This window comes from Aedes albopictus, chromosome 2 (assembly GCF_035046485.1).
Source record: "Aedes albopictus strain Foshan chromosome 2, AalbF5, whole genome shotgun sequence".
NCBI classification, from domain to species: Eukaryota; Metazoa; Arthropoda; class Insecta; order Diptera; family Culicidae; genus Aedes; species Aedes albopictus.
The window spans coordinates 485,913,970-485,929,380 of record NC_085137.1 but is presented as its reverse complement, the minus strand read 5'-3'; the positions used below and the strand labels follow the sequence as shown (position 1 = coordinate 485,929,380).

At 36.6% G+C, this 15,411-nt stretch overlaps 1 protein-coding gene across 13 annotated transcripts in view; it reads right to left on the bottom strand.

Annotated features, from left to right (window-relative positions):
* Nucleotides 1–15,411, bottom strand: part of LOC109424340 (collagen alpha-1(XVIII) chain) — a 1,002,865-nt gene that overhangs the window by 171,433 nt on the left and 816,021 nt on the right. For 9 of the 13 annotated variants that reach the window (XM_062854154.1, XM_062854161.1, XM_062854153.1 and 6 more), the window contains 5 exons: nt 14,494–14,508; nt 10,477–10,635; nt 10,178–10,268; nt 9,661–9,761; nt 9,426–9,455 (listed from right to left, as the gene is read on the bottom strand). In XM_062854154.1, coding sequence (XP_062710138.1) covers nt 9,426–9,455; nt 9,661–9,761; nt 10,178–10,268; nt 10,477–10,635; nt 14,494–14,508 — 396 coding nt within the window. The remainder of the gene's footprint in view (nt 1–9,425; nt 9,456–9,660; nt 9,762–10,177; nt 10,269–10,476; nt 10,636–14,493; nt 14,509–15,411) is intronic. The other 4 variants (XM_062854159.1, XM_062854163.1, XM_062854156.1 and 1 more) reach the window with 3 other exon arrangements.

The following is a 15,411-nucleotide window of genomic DNA, read 5'->3' as shown; positions in this document are numbered from 1 at the left end:
TGTGAAGTTTCAATATCAACCGACATTTTAAGCTGAAATTGAGGTAGGCAACCACTCATTTTTTCTATTTACGATCGAAATATTAATTATTTAATTGACAGCTACCCCAAGGCTCTCCGACGACTGATGAGCGGATCATATAATTCAGTTAAGCATCAGTTAGCAAATATAAATTGTGGTGTCACAGATTTAAAGCCTTGTTCGTCATTCATGACATAAACCAATCACTGACCTTTACTTGCTTTGGCCACCAAACCCAACATAGATCTGATTTGGGTTAAACAGTGGCCCAACATCCGATAAAATTTGACCCAACTTTGATTTTTTAGTCTGGAATTTTTCAGGGTTTCCCCTTGTCTTATGTCCAGTTAGTCATTTGAGGCAATTCATTCAAATTACTAGGAATCGCTTTCTCATTTGAAAAGTGCTCTGGTTGGTTGAAACCATTTTGAACATAATTACAAGCAACAATTAGAAAATTCGTTGGCAACTGTTCAAATAAATAAGATTAATGTAAACACTGGTTCCGGAGGATTTCAGAGCGTTTAAAGGATATTCTGGAGGTTTTAAGGCGTTTCAAGAATGTTCCAGAGAATCTCAAAGAGTTTTAAGTGCTTTTAGAAGTGTTCCAGGAGTGTGTCAGGGAGGGAGGTGCAGGGGAGTTTCAGGAGATTACAGAAGCATTACAGGCAGTTCAAGGAGGTTCCGGGAGGTTTCAGGAGCGTCCATGGATGTTCTAGGCTGCGGTTGTACCATGTTGTATGGAAATCGCTATCTCCATGGGACAATTATGCGTAAACCGACAGTAGGGGTTTCAAGGGCTTGTAGGGAGGTCCTCTCAATCCAACGCCTCCTGAATTTCCCTGTAGGCCTGTGATACATACCTGAAATCCCCAACAGAAGCTCCCTGGGATCCCCAGAAACTCCTTAGAAACCCTTCCGAACACCATAGGAAACTTAAAAATGAAATCTGACATATTTGTGACAGGTACAAAAAAAAATCAACTCCCAGTATACGCTGTTCAACAATTAGCGAGAATCAGTCAACATTAGGAAGCACTAGCATAATACAGTGTTCAACATTTGTGTTCCAGACTTCCGTTACAATGTTTTAATTTCTCTTTGGAAATGGAATTTAAGGAACTTCAATTTAATGAGAAAGTGTAAGAAATTTGTGGAACTAGAAGGTCACTGGCTATTTTTCTACAAACGTGAAATAATGCACGGAAAAACAAATGAAAACAAAAATTCCCGTGCCAACCGTTCGTCACGCTTTTGCGAGTTTAAAAAATGTATGGAAAACAACCAGATTAGTCGACGCACCACAATCCGAATTTTCAACTCGAACGTGAAATCTGTGCTGTTATACGCCAGTGAAACCTGGTGTGTATCAGTGGAGAACACTCAACGGCTGCAGGTCTTCATTAATACATGCCTGCGGTATATAATTCGTGCATGGTGGCCTCACAATTGGATCTCCAATGTGTAGCTCTATCGTCGATGTCATCAAAAGCCGATAGGGACAAAATTCGGGAGCGAAAGTGGAGGTGGGTCGGCCACACTCTACGCAGGGGCGGAAACGAAATCTGCAAACAAGCGTTAGACTGGAACCCAGCAGGACATCACAGCAGAGGAAAACCAAGAGGCTCATGGCGGCGCAGCCTCAATAACGAAATCAAGCAAGTCGACAGAAATTTAACCTGGCCACAGGTCAAGGCGATGGCTGACAATCGCCCAGGATGGAAATCTTTCAATTCGGCCCTCTGCACCACCGTAGGTGCCCAGGACTGAAAGTAAGTAAGTAACCGTTCGTCAATAATTGGTTATTGTCGAATTACCCTACTGCCTCTTAATGAGACCCAAAAATAAGTATCTGATTGGCATACATTTTAAACTGCACCTATGACTTCAAATAACGTGAACGTTAAGCAAAACAACAAAAAGTTTTTTTTTGTTGTATAAGCGATATTTTGCCGAGGTTTCAAAAATTATTTTTTTCGCTCCCGAGTTATTGTCAAAATTACAAATACAAAACTATTTCTTAGAAAATCCCATTACATAGCCTTTCTCGTACACCAAAGGCTATATGTTCACTCGAAAAACGAATTTTCGATAGAATGCTTGGAGAGTCGAGTCACATATACCAATCAACTTAGTTCGACAAATTGAGATGATGTGTGGATGTGTGTATATATGTATGTCTGTGCGCAAAAATGCTCACTCACTTTTAAGGCACTTCCCTTTGGCCGATTTTACGGATTATAGCTCAAATCGAACCGAAATTTTACCGCATTGCTTGTTATTTAAAATGGTGTGCATCGGTCAAGACGTTCCGGAGTTATGGCCATTTCAGTGATCCAGACCATTACCGGTGAACTAGATTCGAACTTTTGTCCCAGTGGTGGGGAAAGAGTTCGAATTAGACGCACACTTACAAAACATGTTGTAATTCAAAATTGAAAAGACAACTTACATAGTATTAAGGCAGTAATAAATTATAAAATGTTAAATCAATATAAAAAACGAATGATTTCAGCTTAGCTATGCCCATGTGGCGCCCGAGCATTCCAAATAAACTGCCGTGAATCGCATATCAGTCCCATGTTTGCTGGATTTCCTATGCAAATAGGACAAATATGCGATTCACGGTAGTAAACGAATAAGTAAAAAAAACCCTAAATATTTTATATTTTCTTATAAAAATATAAAAACAGATATCTTTATTGGCCCCGAGATCAAGGAAACATGAAAAAAAAACAAATATGTCGTATCCTAACACGTTGGAGCCGTTTGAACGTTTTTTTCCTGAAAACTACATTTGAAAACCTTTAAATCCAGTGATCCTCAGTTAAACTGTCTTTGATTGAAAAAAAAGTTTTCATTGCTCTTCTTTTATCAGAAAACTGCCGAATTGAGAAAGCTGATTTGTTTGTATTTTTCCATTATATACCATAATCAAAAATCTTAACTGAGTTTCTTAGAGAAGTATGGGAAACTTGGAATCATCAGAATTCCTCATTAAAATCCTGATAAAATACGACCGAATTCATTGCGTAAAAGAGAGAGTATCCGTCCAGAGGAATTAAACAGATTTCTCGAGAAATGGAGCAATTCCTTACGAAATTCTGAGAAGTTTTTTGGTGAACTCATAGGGGTTTCTTCAAACGAAATATCCAAAGCATTTTATTGTAGAACTTTGTGGAAGTATTGCCAGCAAATTTCCTTGAAGTATCTTTTCCAAACATGATTTTTGACGGGATTTTACAGGCATCTTTTGGTGACATCTTCTTTTAGAAGGAATGTTGGTAAAAAATAAGAAGAATTTGTGCAATAAATTCATTGTACGACTGCAGAATGCATCTCACATTTCTGGAGTAAACTTTAGAAAAACCAAAAAAAAAAAAAATCTTCAGAATTTCTCTCAAAAGTAGGGTAAAAGTACTAATAGTGGTGCTATTAGTAATCTGTTGCAGTACAATAATTGAAGAAAAATAAATAAGTGGTTTTACCATAAAATAAAATGTCTGAAAACGTTATTCGGTAGTTAAATCATTTAAAATTGCTAAGAAAAATATAAAAACCAACGTTTATTTCAGTTTTGTCTAATAAATCACTTGCTCCAACTATAGGTACACGGTTTCTATTATGGTGTATGGTTCCTAAAGTGGCCCATCCCATTGAATTCTTATGGGACCCACCACAATAGAACACTACCACCACTATAGGTGAAAGGAGTAAGAAATTTAAGGAAAATAATTATTTAAAATTGGGTTTTCGACATTTCCTGAACACAAAACTGAAGGATCAAATTAAGTATAATGCGAGCTTTTTGGTCAAAATAGTGCTAAATTGCCACTACCACCACTATAGGTACTACCTTTACTAAGGGACCATTTATCCTATAATAGATACAAGGAATTTCAGTGCTGAAACAGAATAAAAATCTCATGGTTCGTTTTATAAAATTAAATCAAACTATTCTCAATAAAAATCTGCCATAAATCTGAAAGAAGTAGTAAAATTCAGCTTAAATCTGTTATTTAGGTTAAACTGCAGTTTTGCAGCCAAATAAGCTAAAAAATAAAAGAAACCCATTGAAAATTAGAATAGCCTTAGATAAAATCTGTGTTTCAAGAATTGAACAATACTCTGGACTACCCAACAAACTTTTTGCTGTACAAATATTAAAAACAGACTTGTCAGAACCTTAAAATGGCTGCCACAATGGCCGACTTTGGTACCTACTCACGATTTTGAGCACACAAATCTCTTCTTAAACAGAACCAGCGCATCAAATCTTCTTATTTTAAGCTTATTACAAGGGAGCAAAAGCAAAAAAAAAAATCATTGTCATTTGAAGCTTGTTCCTTGAAATTTGTGCGCCTGAAGTTCTCATGCACTGTTGAAGCGGTATTTCAAGACGTACGTCCTTAAGAAAAAGTGGAATTTTTGATTGCCATTGTCAGCGTGTCCTATTGGCATCCGGTCCGCAGTTTGGTGATCACTGTTTTAATCGATATAGAGAAATTTGAAATCGGCTGACAAGTTCAAAAGATATGCTTTTTTGAAAACTTAAACATTTGAAACCTTTGATTTTCGAACCATTTTATCCTAAAACAGTAACGAAATGGAAAATACCGGTCGTAAATCGTCGTAGCGGATGAAATGAAGCACCCATTGATCGTTATTTTTTTTTTATAAAACTATCAAGCCTGGAAATCTAATAAAAATGCAGTGGCATACGAGAAACCGCTATTAACTCACGAACGGAACGTCCGATTTGGATCATCCAGTTTGTTTTGATAGTTTTTTCACCCAAGGAAGGTTAGTTTATAGTTTCTCGAATACTTGTAAGATATTATCTGGAAAACTGCAAACGGTATTATCATAGATAATCAGATGACTTCACATGGACAACAACAAATGTCAATCAATACGCCTACTTGAATCACTAGTTTAAAGTAAAAAAAAAAACACTTCCCTATTCACTTATGCAAATAAAAATTAAAAATTAAACTTTTAAAGAATTCCATTACTTTGCTTATTTTCACACAGATAGGCCTATATTGTCTGCGACTTACAGACGAAAGAAGAAGAAGAAGAAGAAGAAGGAAATGATCCATAAAAAATAGAAAATGATCCATAGAAAATATGAAAACGATGCATAAAATATGATAAATGATCCATAATATTTTGGAAACGATCCATATTTATTTCATATAATCCATAAAATTGTGAATATGATCCATAAAACCCATGGACGACTTTTTCGTAAAATTAACACTGTTGTTTTATTGATCATTTCCTAAATTTTGAGGATCGTTTTCCAAAGTCATTTTCTATGTTTTATGGATCGTTATCCTATTTTCTTTGAATCATTTTTTTATATTTTTTTTTATTGTTTTCACATTTTCTATGGATTATTTCCTATTTTTTAGGGATCGCTTCCTATTTTTAATCAATCATACTAGGGATCGTTTCAACCATTTCAAGAATGAAGTTTATGAAGTTCTGGATTTTTTGTTAGACTTTACGCATTCAATAATGTTTCATGGATCCAAATGACTGCTTCATAGTTTTATGGTATACTCCTCTGGAATATTGAAAAGTTATCAGTGGATCATTTGACAATTCTTCATGGAGCGTACCATAAGTTTAATGGCGCAAACATTGGGCCACAGACAAACAGACGTAACACCTTTAACGATTTTCATGGAAATCCATCGCCCTGTTCACTCTACCATCACCTGGTGAAAAAGTTGCACGAATCACTGTGTTGTGCCATATCGTCAAGAGAAGGCGCTAGTGTGAAACGTCAAACGCATAGAAAAATGATGCGCGCGCCTCTGGTTGTGAAAGCTACAACTATAACAATTTAAAATGATCGTTAAAAGCGTGGTCGATGGAAATTTCGCAAGTGTTACGTCTGTTGGTCTGTGATTGGGCTGTCGACCAGAATTTGTGATAACCATGCTTATGTTTTCTAACGAAGGCGAAGATTAGATGGTTCCGGGTTATTTAGCCGAACGCCATTTGGCCGAACGCCATTTGGCCGAAAGGGTCGTTTGGCCGAATACCATTTGGCCGAAAAATGAATGATGAACTTAAGTGACCGTACCATTGTTCCCCTTCTCATTGATATTGACAGCTAGAATCTCAAAAACTTCCTTTGAATTCTTTTGATAATGATTCGGCCAAACGGCATTCGGCCAAACGATCCATTCGACAAGATGGCATTCGGCAAAACGGTGTTTGGCCAGACGACATTCAGCCAAATGGCATTCGGCCAAATGGCCGGACACCTGATTAGAGTGGTAGCATAGAGTATGTATTGCGTTTCTCCAATCTATCCAACTTTCGGGGCGATCGAAATCTCTTTTTTATCAGAAAGATTTTGTACATCATCGATGGAATTGCCTTCCTACCGGAGCAGAGGAGAATAGCAAATTTAAAACAACAGAATCACATAGCCTGTTTTTATATCATAACTTGTTATTGTTAACTTATCAAAATATATCATTTTAATAACATATTTTGTTGGGCAATAAAGCCTGTATCCGCAATAATCGGGACACAGAAATATGGCTGTAACTCTGCAATAGATAGGGTATCGGGATGCTTCGTTGGCATAGTCCCCTCGTTCGGCCTATCTTAACGTTATCCAAAAACTCAAACAAACACGCCGAACTGGATATCGGAAAAGCTTTGCGCCAAACACCTGTAACATTTCGTTTCAATTTTAGCACTTTGGAGTATTAAAATTGTATGAAAATGTCACTTTGTTTAGCTTTTGTAGACGCCATGATTCTTCGGCTAAGTGGGTAGTCTATACACATGATCATAAATGGCATGATTCTGGAATATTTCGAATTGCCTTTTCAATAACTGAACATTTGATGCGACGGTGAAAGATGCCATTTTGAATTTGTATGTTTGTTTTTAACGAATAATAACTATTTTACAAATTACATGTGGGCCGAATATTGAGGACATTTTTTTCACTATGTACCCAAATCTTGGCCCATCAGTAAAGTGACGTCAAAAACACCGATAAAGTGACGCCAACAACATTGCTTGCGTAAGAACCAGAAAGAACGAACAGAAAGATAGATTTTGTGTGCGGTGACTGTAAAAATATAACACAATAATCGGGTTGCATTGTTTTCGTTACTAAAAAAGAAAGAACTTTAGTTTAAGTGATTTATTTATAGTTTTTTGAAAATTTGGCTCCGAAAATGTAATTTGAAAGTATGATTGGTGAACAAACAGAGATAATACCTCAGCAGAAATATTGAAAAAATGAGATAATAAGTGGTTCTAGTGCATGGAAAGCAATAGGCCAACGTTGTATCCACTAATAGGCCAATTTATGTACCATAGACCAACGTTGCATACCATCACATTGAATCTTTTCAACTTAGTTAAGTAAATTCTTAAATATTTACGTAAGTTTACTTCCAATTGGTGAAACATGCATTGTCTAGAGTGCGTAATAGGGTCAACATATTATTTCTAGTGCTATTAATTCATGAGTTATGGTCAAAATTGTCAAGGCGGTTTGCAAATTAGGCCAAGGAATGATCCATATACCCTACATTAAAATTGCTCAAATTTTGCCTGATAATATCTTAAGATGTGTTCATTTCACCTGCAAAATTTCATGTGAATCGGTGACGTACCTTTTGTTGTAGCAATGAAACAGTAGAACGCGAGCAATCGAATTTTGTACAGCCCCTGGTTTAGCTTGTCGTCACTGTAACTTTTGAATTTTATAAAGAAAATGACTGAAATTTTGAACACAAACCTCTCAATCTACTGTACTTACATAGGCAAAATTTCAAAAAAATCGATGCACTATCAACAATTTTATAGTCGAAACATACATTGGGGTTGACCGTGATTTTAGCCCTTCAGACAAGAATTAGTGGGCACTTCTTATTGTTTCGATTGTATTGTTGAAAGTACTACACCAATAATCATCAAATGTTGCAGGCATAATATACACATAATCAACTACCTACTGTGAAAATTTCATGAAAATTGACAGAGATATTCAAAAGTTATGAATGGGCAAACATCGCACATAAAACACATGCAACATTTTCACTAACACTATCCCCTATCAACACCAGTAACTTTCAATCCAATTGATACAAGTTGATGAAATTTTGCAAGAAAGTGTCTCTATAAGTATCATAACTGCTCACGAAGTTTCATAATTATCCTCACAGAACTTAGAATTGTAGCGGAAAAGAACCATCTAGTATGCGAATGAAAATTGGTGATGATTGTACAAAATCTTAAAAACATCGTCTGTTTGTTTCTCATCCACAGTTAAAAGTAATGCATCGATTTTTATGAAATTTTGCATAAATAATAAACATACACCAAAGAGTTCTCAATTATTTTTTGGCCAGTTTTTATTGACTCAGTGCAGAGTTACTGCCGTACTTTTGTGTCCCGATTATTGCGGATACATGCTTTATAATTTTGTTATGTTCAAGTTATTGAAATATATCCACAAGATAACATTTCAATAACATATTTTGTTGAAGAACAAGTTTAGTTATTATTCTACTTTGTGAGATTGTACTAATTTGTGATAAACAATAACACAACAATAACAAGTTCACAAATTTCCTGTTATTAAGTTGTAATTGATCTAACAAAACATGTTATTGAATAAGTCTTCCAGGAACATTATTTTGCTATGATATTTGTTATTTTGCCGCTTATGACAGACAAGTTTATAACATAATATATTATGCTAATAACATAAAAATTACTGATTCCATTATACAGTTATTAAGCAAAAATAACATATTATATTATGCTGTTGATATTTTCTTCTGCTCGGGTAACTTCATCTCTGCTCAAGGTTGTATGGCACATTGACTCACTGAGTTTCCTTCCGCCCCCACCCAAAGTTATCAATTCAACTTGAGGGGTTGGAGATTGTGCATTACTGCCTGGTAGAAGCAGACCTCCATCTTAAAGCTGGGGCTTATACGACACGATGATGGTGGGAAAGCTGCCCACATGATGCATGAGCTTCCCGAGTACAATGGCAGTGTTCGTGTATGTTCCCCGGTGTATGTGTGTGCAGTGCATGTATGTGCTCCAAATTCGAGGGAATTGTGTTTTGTGTACAAGTGGGGTACGCGCGGTGCCGGCAGTATTGTTTCACATAAATATTTTATTTCGCTGCCTTCGTGAGGCAATTCGAACCACTCGTAATGAGATCAATTTAGGGGGCACTCAAAGCAAACAATGGTGGGCTCTCTGGTAAATGCTGCTTTCACGTTTCCACCGAAAGGCGCTTTGCTACTGTAGTTGGTTGATGGTTCTGAGAATGGTTATTTGGCTGGAAAATTGGAAACAATTTGCACAGAAAGGATTATAGATCTTTAGTACCCTTGTTATACCTTGAACATCCGCGATGGATTCCAACTCATCTAGAATTAGAACATTTTCAAAAGACAGAAATGTGGGTTATGTGGGTTAAGAGAAAGAAAGAAAGCATGAAATTGTAAAACTTCGGTGTTAGTCGGTTGAAAGTTAGTGTTGTTGAGATACATTTCTCAGTTATTCATCTGATTATTTTCACTTTTCCCTACAATGAAATTAATTAAAAAATCCAAATGGAACAGAACTACTTACATCGAAATTCTCGGGAATACCCGGGGGTCCTGGAGATCCGGGTAGACCGGCTGGACCTGGCATGCCATCCAAGCCGGGCTCGCCTTTGCTACCCTGGATACCTGTGGTGCACGGAAAGAAGAGAAAATAAAAACATACAATGTGAGATGATTAAATAAAATTTAATTTTCATTACACTCATTAAGCTGAACAGCACTCAACTACATTGTTGAACATGGCACAGTGGTTTGTTGGGAATATTGAGTTATTTTGTAGCAATTCAAATCATCTTCTTCTTTTCGTTACGTTTCTACTGGGACAGAGCCTCCAACTCAGCTTATGAATTTCTATAGTGATTAACTTGAAATTGAACTCATACATCCTAGAGTGCCGCTTCGGCTCTTTGGATACGCAGGGAAATAAACAATCCTAGCTTTCGAACCACTGTGCACTGTTCCACCGAAAGAGGAGAGAACATGGAAGCCACCATCAGAGTCCAGCCAACGAGATAAGCTCGAACATTCGTCCATTAACTTACCCTCCACCCCGGGTAATCCGGGCTCTCCGCGGTCGCCTTTGTCGCCCTTCAGACCGGCAACACCCCGTTCACCGGGTGGCCCCGTTGCTCCCTGCGGAAGAAAAATGAAAAATACAACACAATTTATTATGGGTATGTAAATGTTTTAAAATTTTACAAGTGCGCACTCGTTCGAACCGCCGGTCGGCGGCTGTACGGTACGGTGTGCAATGTACCATAAAAGCCGGAAAGAAGTAAAATGTAAATGCACGGAATGCGAACGCCCATACGCACTGTGGAAGCCAATTAAGAGAACTTACGGTCAGTCCTGGTGAGCCGGTTTTGCCCTCGCGACCCTGTGGTCCCTCGGGACCACGAAGGTACTCGCGCAGGGTGATGTCCCGTTTGAGATCCTCGATCACTTCGGTCACGTTGCAGTAGCACTTGTTCAGGAAGTTGTTGTTCTGCATGTCAAAGAGCTGGAGGTGAGGGGGTGGAGGAAGATATGACATCATTAGTTGATTCATTTTCTGATTCAGTTGTAATGAAAAATTGTGATAGATGGTTTGACGGAAACAAATTATAATAAAACCATGAATATCAAATGAATGACACATTTTTCATAAGTTTATCCAAAGCTTTTCCAAGATTTTTCCGGGGTATATTTAAAAATCTCCTGATACATTCACCAAAGAAAATTCTTTCAAGAATTCTTCGGAAATTCTTCGAAGAATTCTTCCACTAATTATCTTAAAATTCCTCCAAAATATCTCTGAGATTTCTTCTAAGAATCCTCCGCAAATCCTTCCAAGAGTTCTCCGAAAATTCTTCCTATTATTTGAAAAGAATTTTTCAAGAATTTTTCTAAGAATTATCTAAGAATTGTTCTAAAAATTCTCCAAGAATTCTTCAAAAAAAAAAAAAAATCCAAAAATTCTTCCAAGAATTCCACAACAATTCTTCCAAGAATTCTTCAAGAATCCCTTACAGAAGTCTTGGTGAATTCTTGGAAAAAATCTTGGGAGAACTCTTTGAAAATTCTTGGAAGAATTCTTGGAAAATTCCTTGAAGAATCCTTGGAAGAATTCTTGAAAGAACTCTTGGAATAATTCTGGGAGAATTCTTGGAAGAATTCTTGGAGAATTCTTGGAAGAATTGATGCAGAATTATTGAAAGAATTCTTGGAGAATTCTTGGAAGAATTCTTGGAGAATTCATGGAAGAATTCTTGGAGAATTCCTGGAAGAATTCTTGGAGAATTCTTGTAGAATTCTTGAAAGAATTCTTATAGAATTCTCGAAAGAATTCTTGAAAGAATTCTTGTAGAGTTCTTGAAAGAACTCTTGGAGAATTCTTGGAAGAATTCTTGGAGAGTTCCGTACGGAAGTCTTAACGAATTCTCGGAAGAAATTTTGGAGAATTCTTGGAAGAATTCTTGGTGAATTCTTGGAAGAATTCTTGGAGAATTCTTGGAAGAATTCTCGGAGAATTCTTGGAAGAACTCTTGGAGGATTCTTGGAAGAATTCTTGGAGAGTTGTTGGAAGAATTCTTGGAGAATTGTTGGAAGAATTCTTGGAGAATTCCTGGAAGAATTCTTGGAAGAATTTTTGGAAGAATTTATGGCAGAATTATTGGAAAATTCTTGGAATTATTCCTGGAGAATTCTTTACAAGAATTTTTTCAAGAATTCTTCCCAGAATTCTCCAAGAATTCTTCCCAGAACTCTCCAAGAATTCTTCCCAGAATTCTCCAAGAATTCTTCCCAGAATTCTCCAAGAATTCTTCCCAGAATTCTCCAAGAATTCTTCCCAGAATTCTCCAAGAATTCTTCCCAGAATTCTCCAAGAATTCTTCCCAGAATTCTCCAAGAATTCTTCCCAGAATTCTCCAAGAATTCTTCCCAGAATTCTCCAAGAATTCTTCCCAGAATTCTCAAAGAATTCTTCCCAGAATTCTCCAAGAATTCTTCCCAGAATTCTCCAAGAATTCTTCCCAGAATTCTCCAAGAATTCTTCCCAGAATTCTCCAAGAATTCTTCCCAGAATTCTCCAAGAATTCTTCCCAGAATTCTCCAAGAATTCTTCCCAGAATTCTCCAAGAATTCTTCCCAGAATTCTTCAAGAATTCTTCCCAGAATTCTCCAAGAATTCTTCCCAGAATTCTCCAAGAATGCTTCCCAGAATTCTTCAAGAATTCTTCGCAGAATTCCCCAAGAATTCTTCCCAGAATTCCCCAAGAATTCTTCCCAGAATTCTCCAAGAATTCTTCCCAGAATTCTCCAAGAATCCTTCCCAGAATTCTCCAAGAATTCTTCCCAGAATTCTCCAAGAATTCTTCCCAGAATTCTCCAAGAATTCTACCAGAATACTCCAAAAATTCTTCCCAGAATGCTCCATGAATTCTACCCAGAATTCTCCAAGAATTCTTCCCAGAATTCTCCAAGAATTCTTCCCAGAATTCTCCAAGAATTCTTCCCAGAATTCTCTAAGAATTCTTCCCAGAATTCTCCAAGAATTCTTCCCAGAATTCTTTAAGAATTCTTCCCAGAATTCTCCAAGAATTCTTCCCAGAATTCTCTAAGAATTATATCCAGAATTCTCCAAGAATTCTACACAAAATTCTCCAAGAATTCTTTACAAAATTCTCCAAGAATTCTTCACAGAATTCTCCAAGAATTCTTCACAGAATTCACCAAGAATTCTTCACAGAATTCTCCAAGAATTCTTCACAGAATTCTCCAAGAATTCTTCACAGAATTCTCCAAGAATTCTTCACAGAATTCTCCAAGAATTCTTCACAGAATTCTCCAAGAATTCTTCACAGAATTCTCCAAGAATTCTTCACAGAATTCTCCAAGAATTCTTCACAGAATTCTCCAAGAATTCTTCACAGAATTCTCCAAGAATTCTTCACAGAATTCTCCAAGAATTCTTCACAGCATTCTCCAAGAATTCGTCACAGAATTCTCCAAAAATTCTTCACAGAATTCTCCAAGAATTCTTCACAGAATTCTCCAAGAATTCTTCACAGAATTCTCCAAGAATTCTTCCGAGAATTCTCCAAGAATTTTTCCAAGAATTCTCCAAGAATTCTTCCAAGAATTCTTCAAGAATTCTTCCAAAAATTCTTCAAGAATTCTTCCGAGAATTCTCCAAGAATTCTTCCGAGATTTCTCCAAGAATTCTCCCGAGAATACTCCAAGAATTCTTCCGAGAATTCTCCAAGAACTCTTCCGAGAATTCTCCAAGAATTCTTCCGAGAATTCTCCAAAAATTCTTCCGAGAATTCTCCAAGAATTCTTCCGAGAATTCTCCAAGAATTCTTCCGAGAATTCTCCAAGAATTCTTCCGAGAATTCTCCAAGAATTCTTCCGAGAATTCTCCAAGAATTCTTCCGAGAATTCTCCAAGAATTCTTTCGAGAATTCTCCAAGAATTCTTCCGCGATTTCTCCAAGAATTCTTCCGAGAATTCTCTAAGAATTCTTATGAGAATTCTCCAAGAATTCTTTCGAAATTTCTTCAAGAATTCACCAAAAATTTTACTGAGAATTCTTCTAGAATTCTTCCGAGAATTCACCAACAGTTCTTCCGAGAATTCACCAAGCATTCTTCCGGGAATTCGCCAAGAATTCTCCTGAGAATTCTTCAAGAATTCTTCCGGGAATTCTCTAAGAACTCTTCCAGAAATTCTCTAAGGATTGATCCGAGAATACTCCAAAAATTCTTCCGAGAATTCTCCAACAATTCTTTCAATAATTCTTCAAAAAATCTTCCAAGAATTCACCAAGAATTTTTCAAAAAAAAATCCAAGAATTCTGCGAGAATTCTTCCAAGAACTATTTCAAGAATTTGTCCAGGGATTCTCCCAAACAATCTACAAGAACTCTTCCAAGGATTTTACAAGAATTTCCCCAAAATCACGAATTATTCCAAGATTTTTTTCAAGAATTCTTTCAAGTATTTTTCAATTTATGTATCAGAAAGCAATTGCTCAATGGATTAACCTTTGCAGATATCTATTTTGAAACAACACTGACAATTCTCTTGTACCACCCACATTCCGAAGAAGAAACCATCAGCCCCCTCATTTGCTAATGAACGGCCATAAATAAAGTGCTGCTTGCTGGAAAACGACATGCCACTTCCTCGGGATTGGAAATAATTAGAACGATGAAACGTAAAATAGCACGACAACAACAAACTAAACCGACTCCAGCCAATACAGAATATGGAATGACTCTAAGCTACGTTGCTCGTTTTGCCTGCCGGTGTTGGCGGTGGGACGACGGCAACGACGAGCAGAGAATATGATATATTTTATTTCATCTCTTAATTACCTGGGATAATCTCTTCTGATCAGATTAAATTGCCAGCGGCGGAGCAGCATGTGCCAGAGAGGGGGAGCAAGGAGAGAGAGAAATTGAATTTTAATAAAGCATGACCACCCCGGCAGCTAAGCGATCCATCTTGTTTGGAGCCAGGATGCTGTAGCTCTTGTGGCAATGATTGTGAAGAATAGTTGTTGTGACTGATAAAAACCAATTTTCAGATTAAAATTAGAGAGAATTTCTATAAAAACAAAACAATGTTAAAACTCTTTGAATTTAACAAAACTTCTAATATTTTCAACATTTCTCTAAGAATTAAAAATTCTTCCAAGAGTTCTTTAAAGAATTATTCCAAGATTGTTTCCAGGAACTCTTCAAGAATTTATCCAAGATTTTTTCCAAGTATTCTTCAAGCATTCTTCAAGAATTCTGAAAGAATTCTCCAAGGATTCTTCCAAGAATTCTTCGAAAATTCCTCCAAGAATTCTCCAAGAATTCTTCCATTAATTCTCCAAAAATTCTTCCAAGAATTCTTCCAAGAATTCTTCCAAGAAGTCTTCCAAGAATTCTTCCAAGAATTCTTCCAAGAATTCTTCCAAGAATTCTTCCAAGAATTCTTCCAAGAATTCTTCCAAGAATTCTTCCAAGAATTCTTCCAAGAATTCTTCCAAGAATTCTTCCAAGAATTCTTCCAAGAATTCTTCCAAGAATTCTTCCAAGAATTCTTCCAAGAATTCTTCCAAGAATTCTTCCAAGAATTCTTCCAAGAATTCTTCCAAGAATTCTTCCAAGAATTCTTCCAAGAATTCTTCCAAGAATTCTTCCAAGAATTCTTCCAAGAATTCTTCCAAGAATTCTTCCAAGAATTCTTCCAAGAATTCTTCCAAGAATTCTTCCAAGAATTCTTCCAAGAATTCTTCCAAGAAT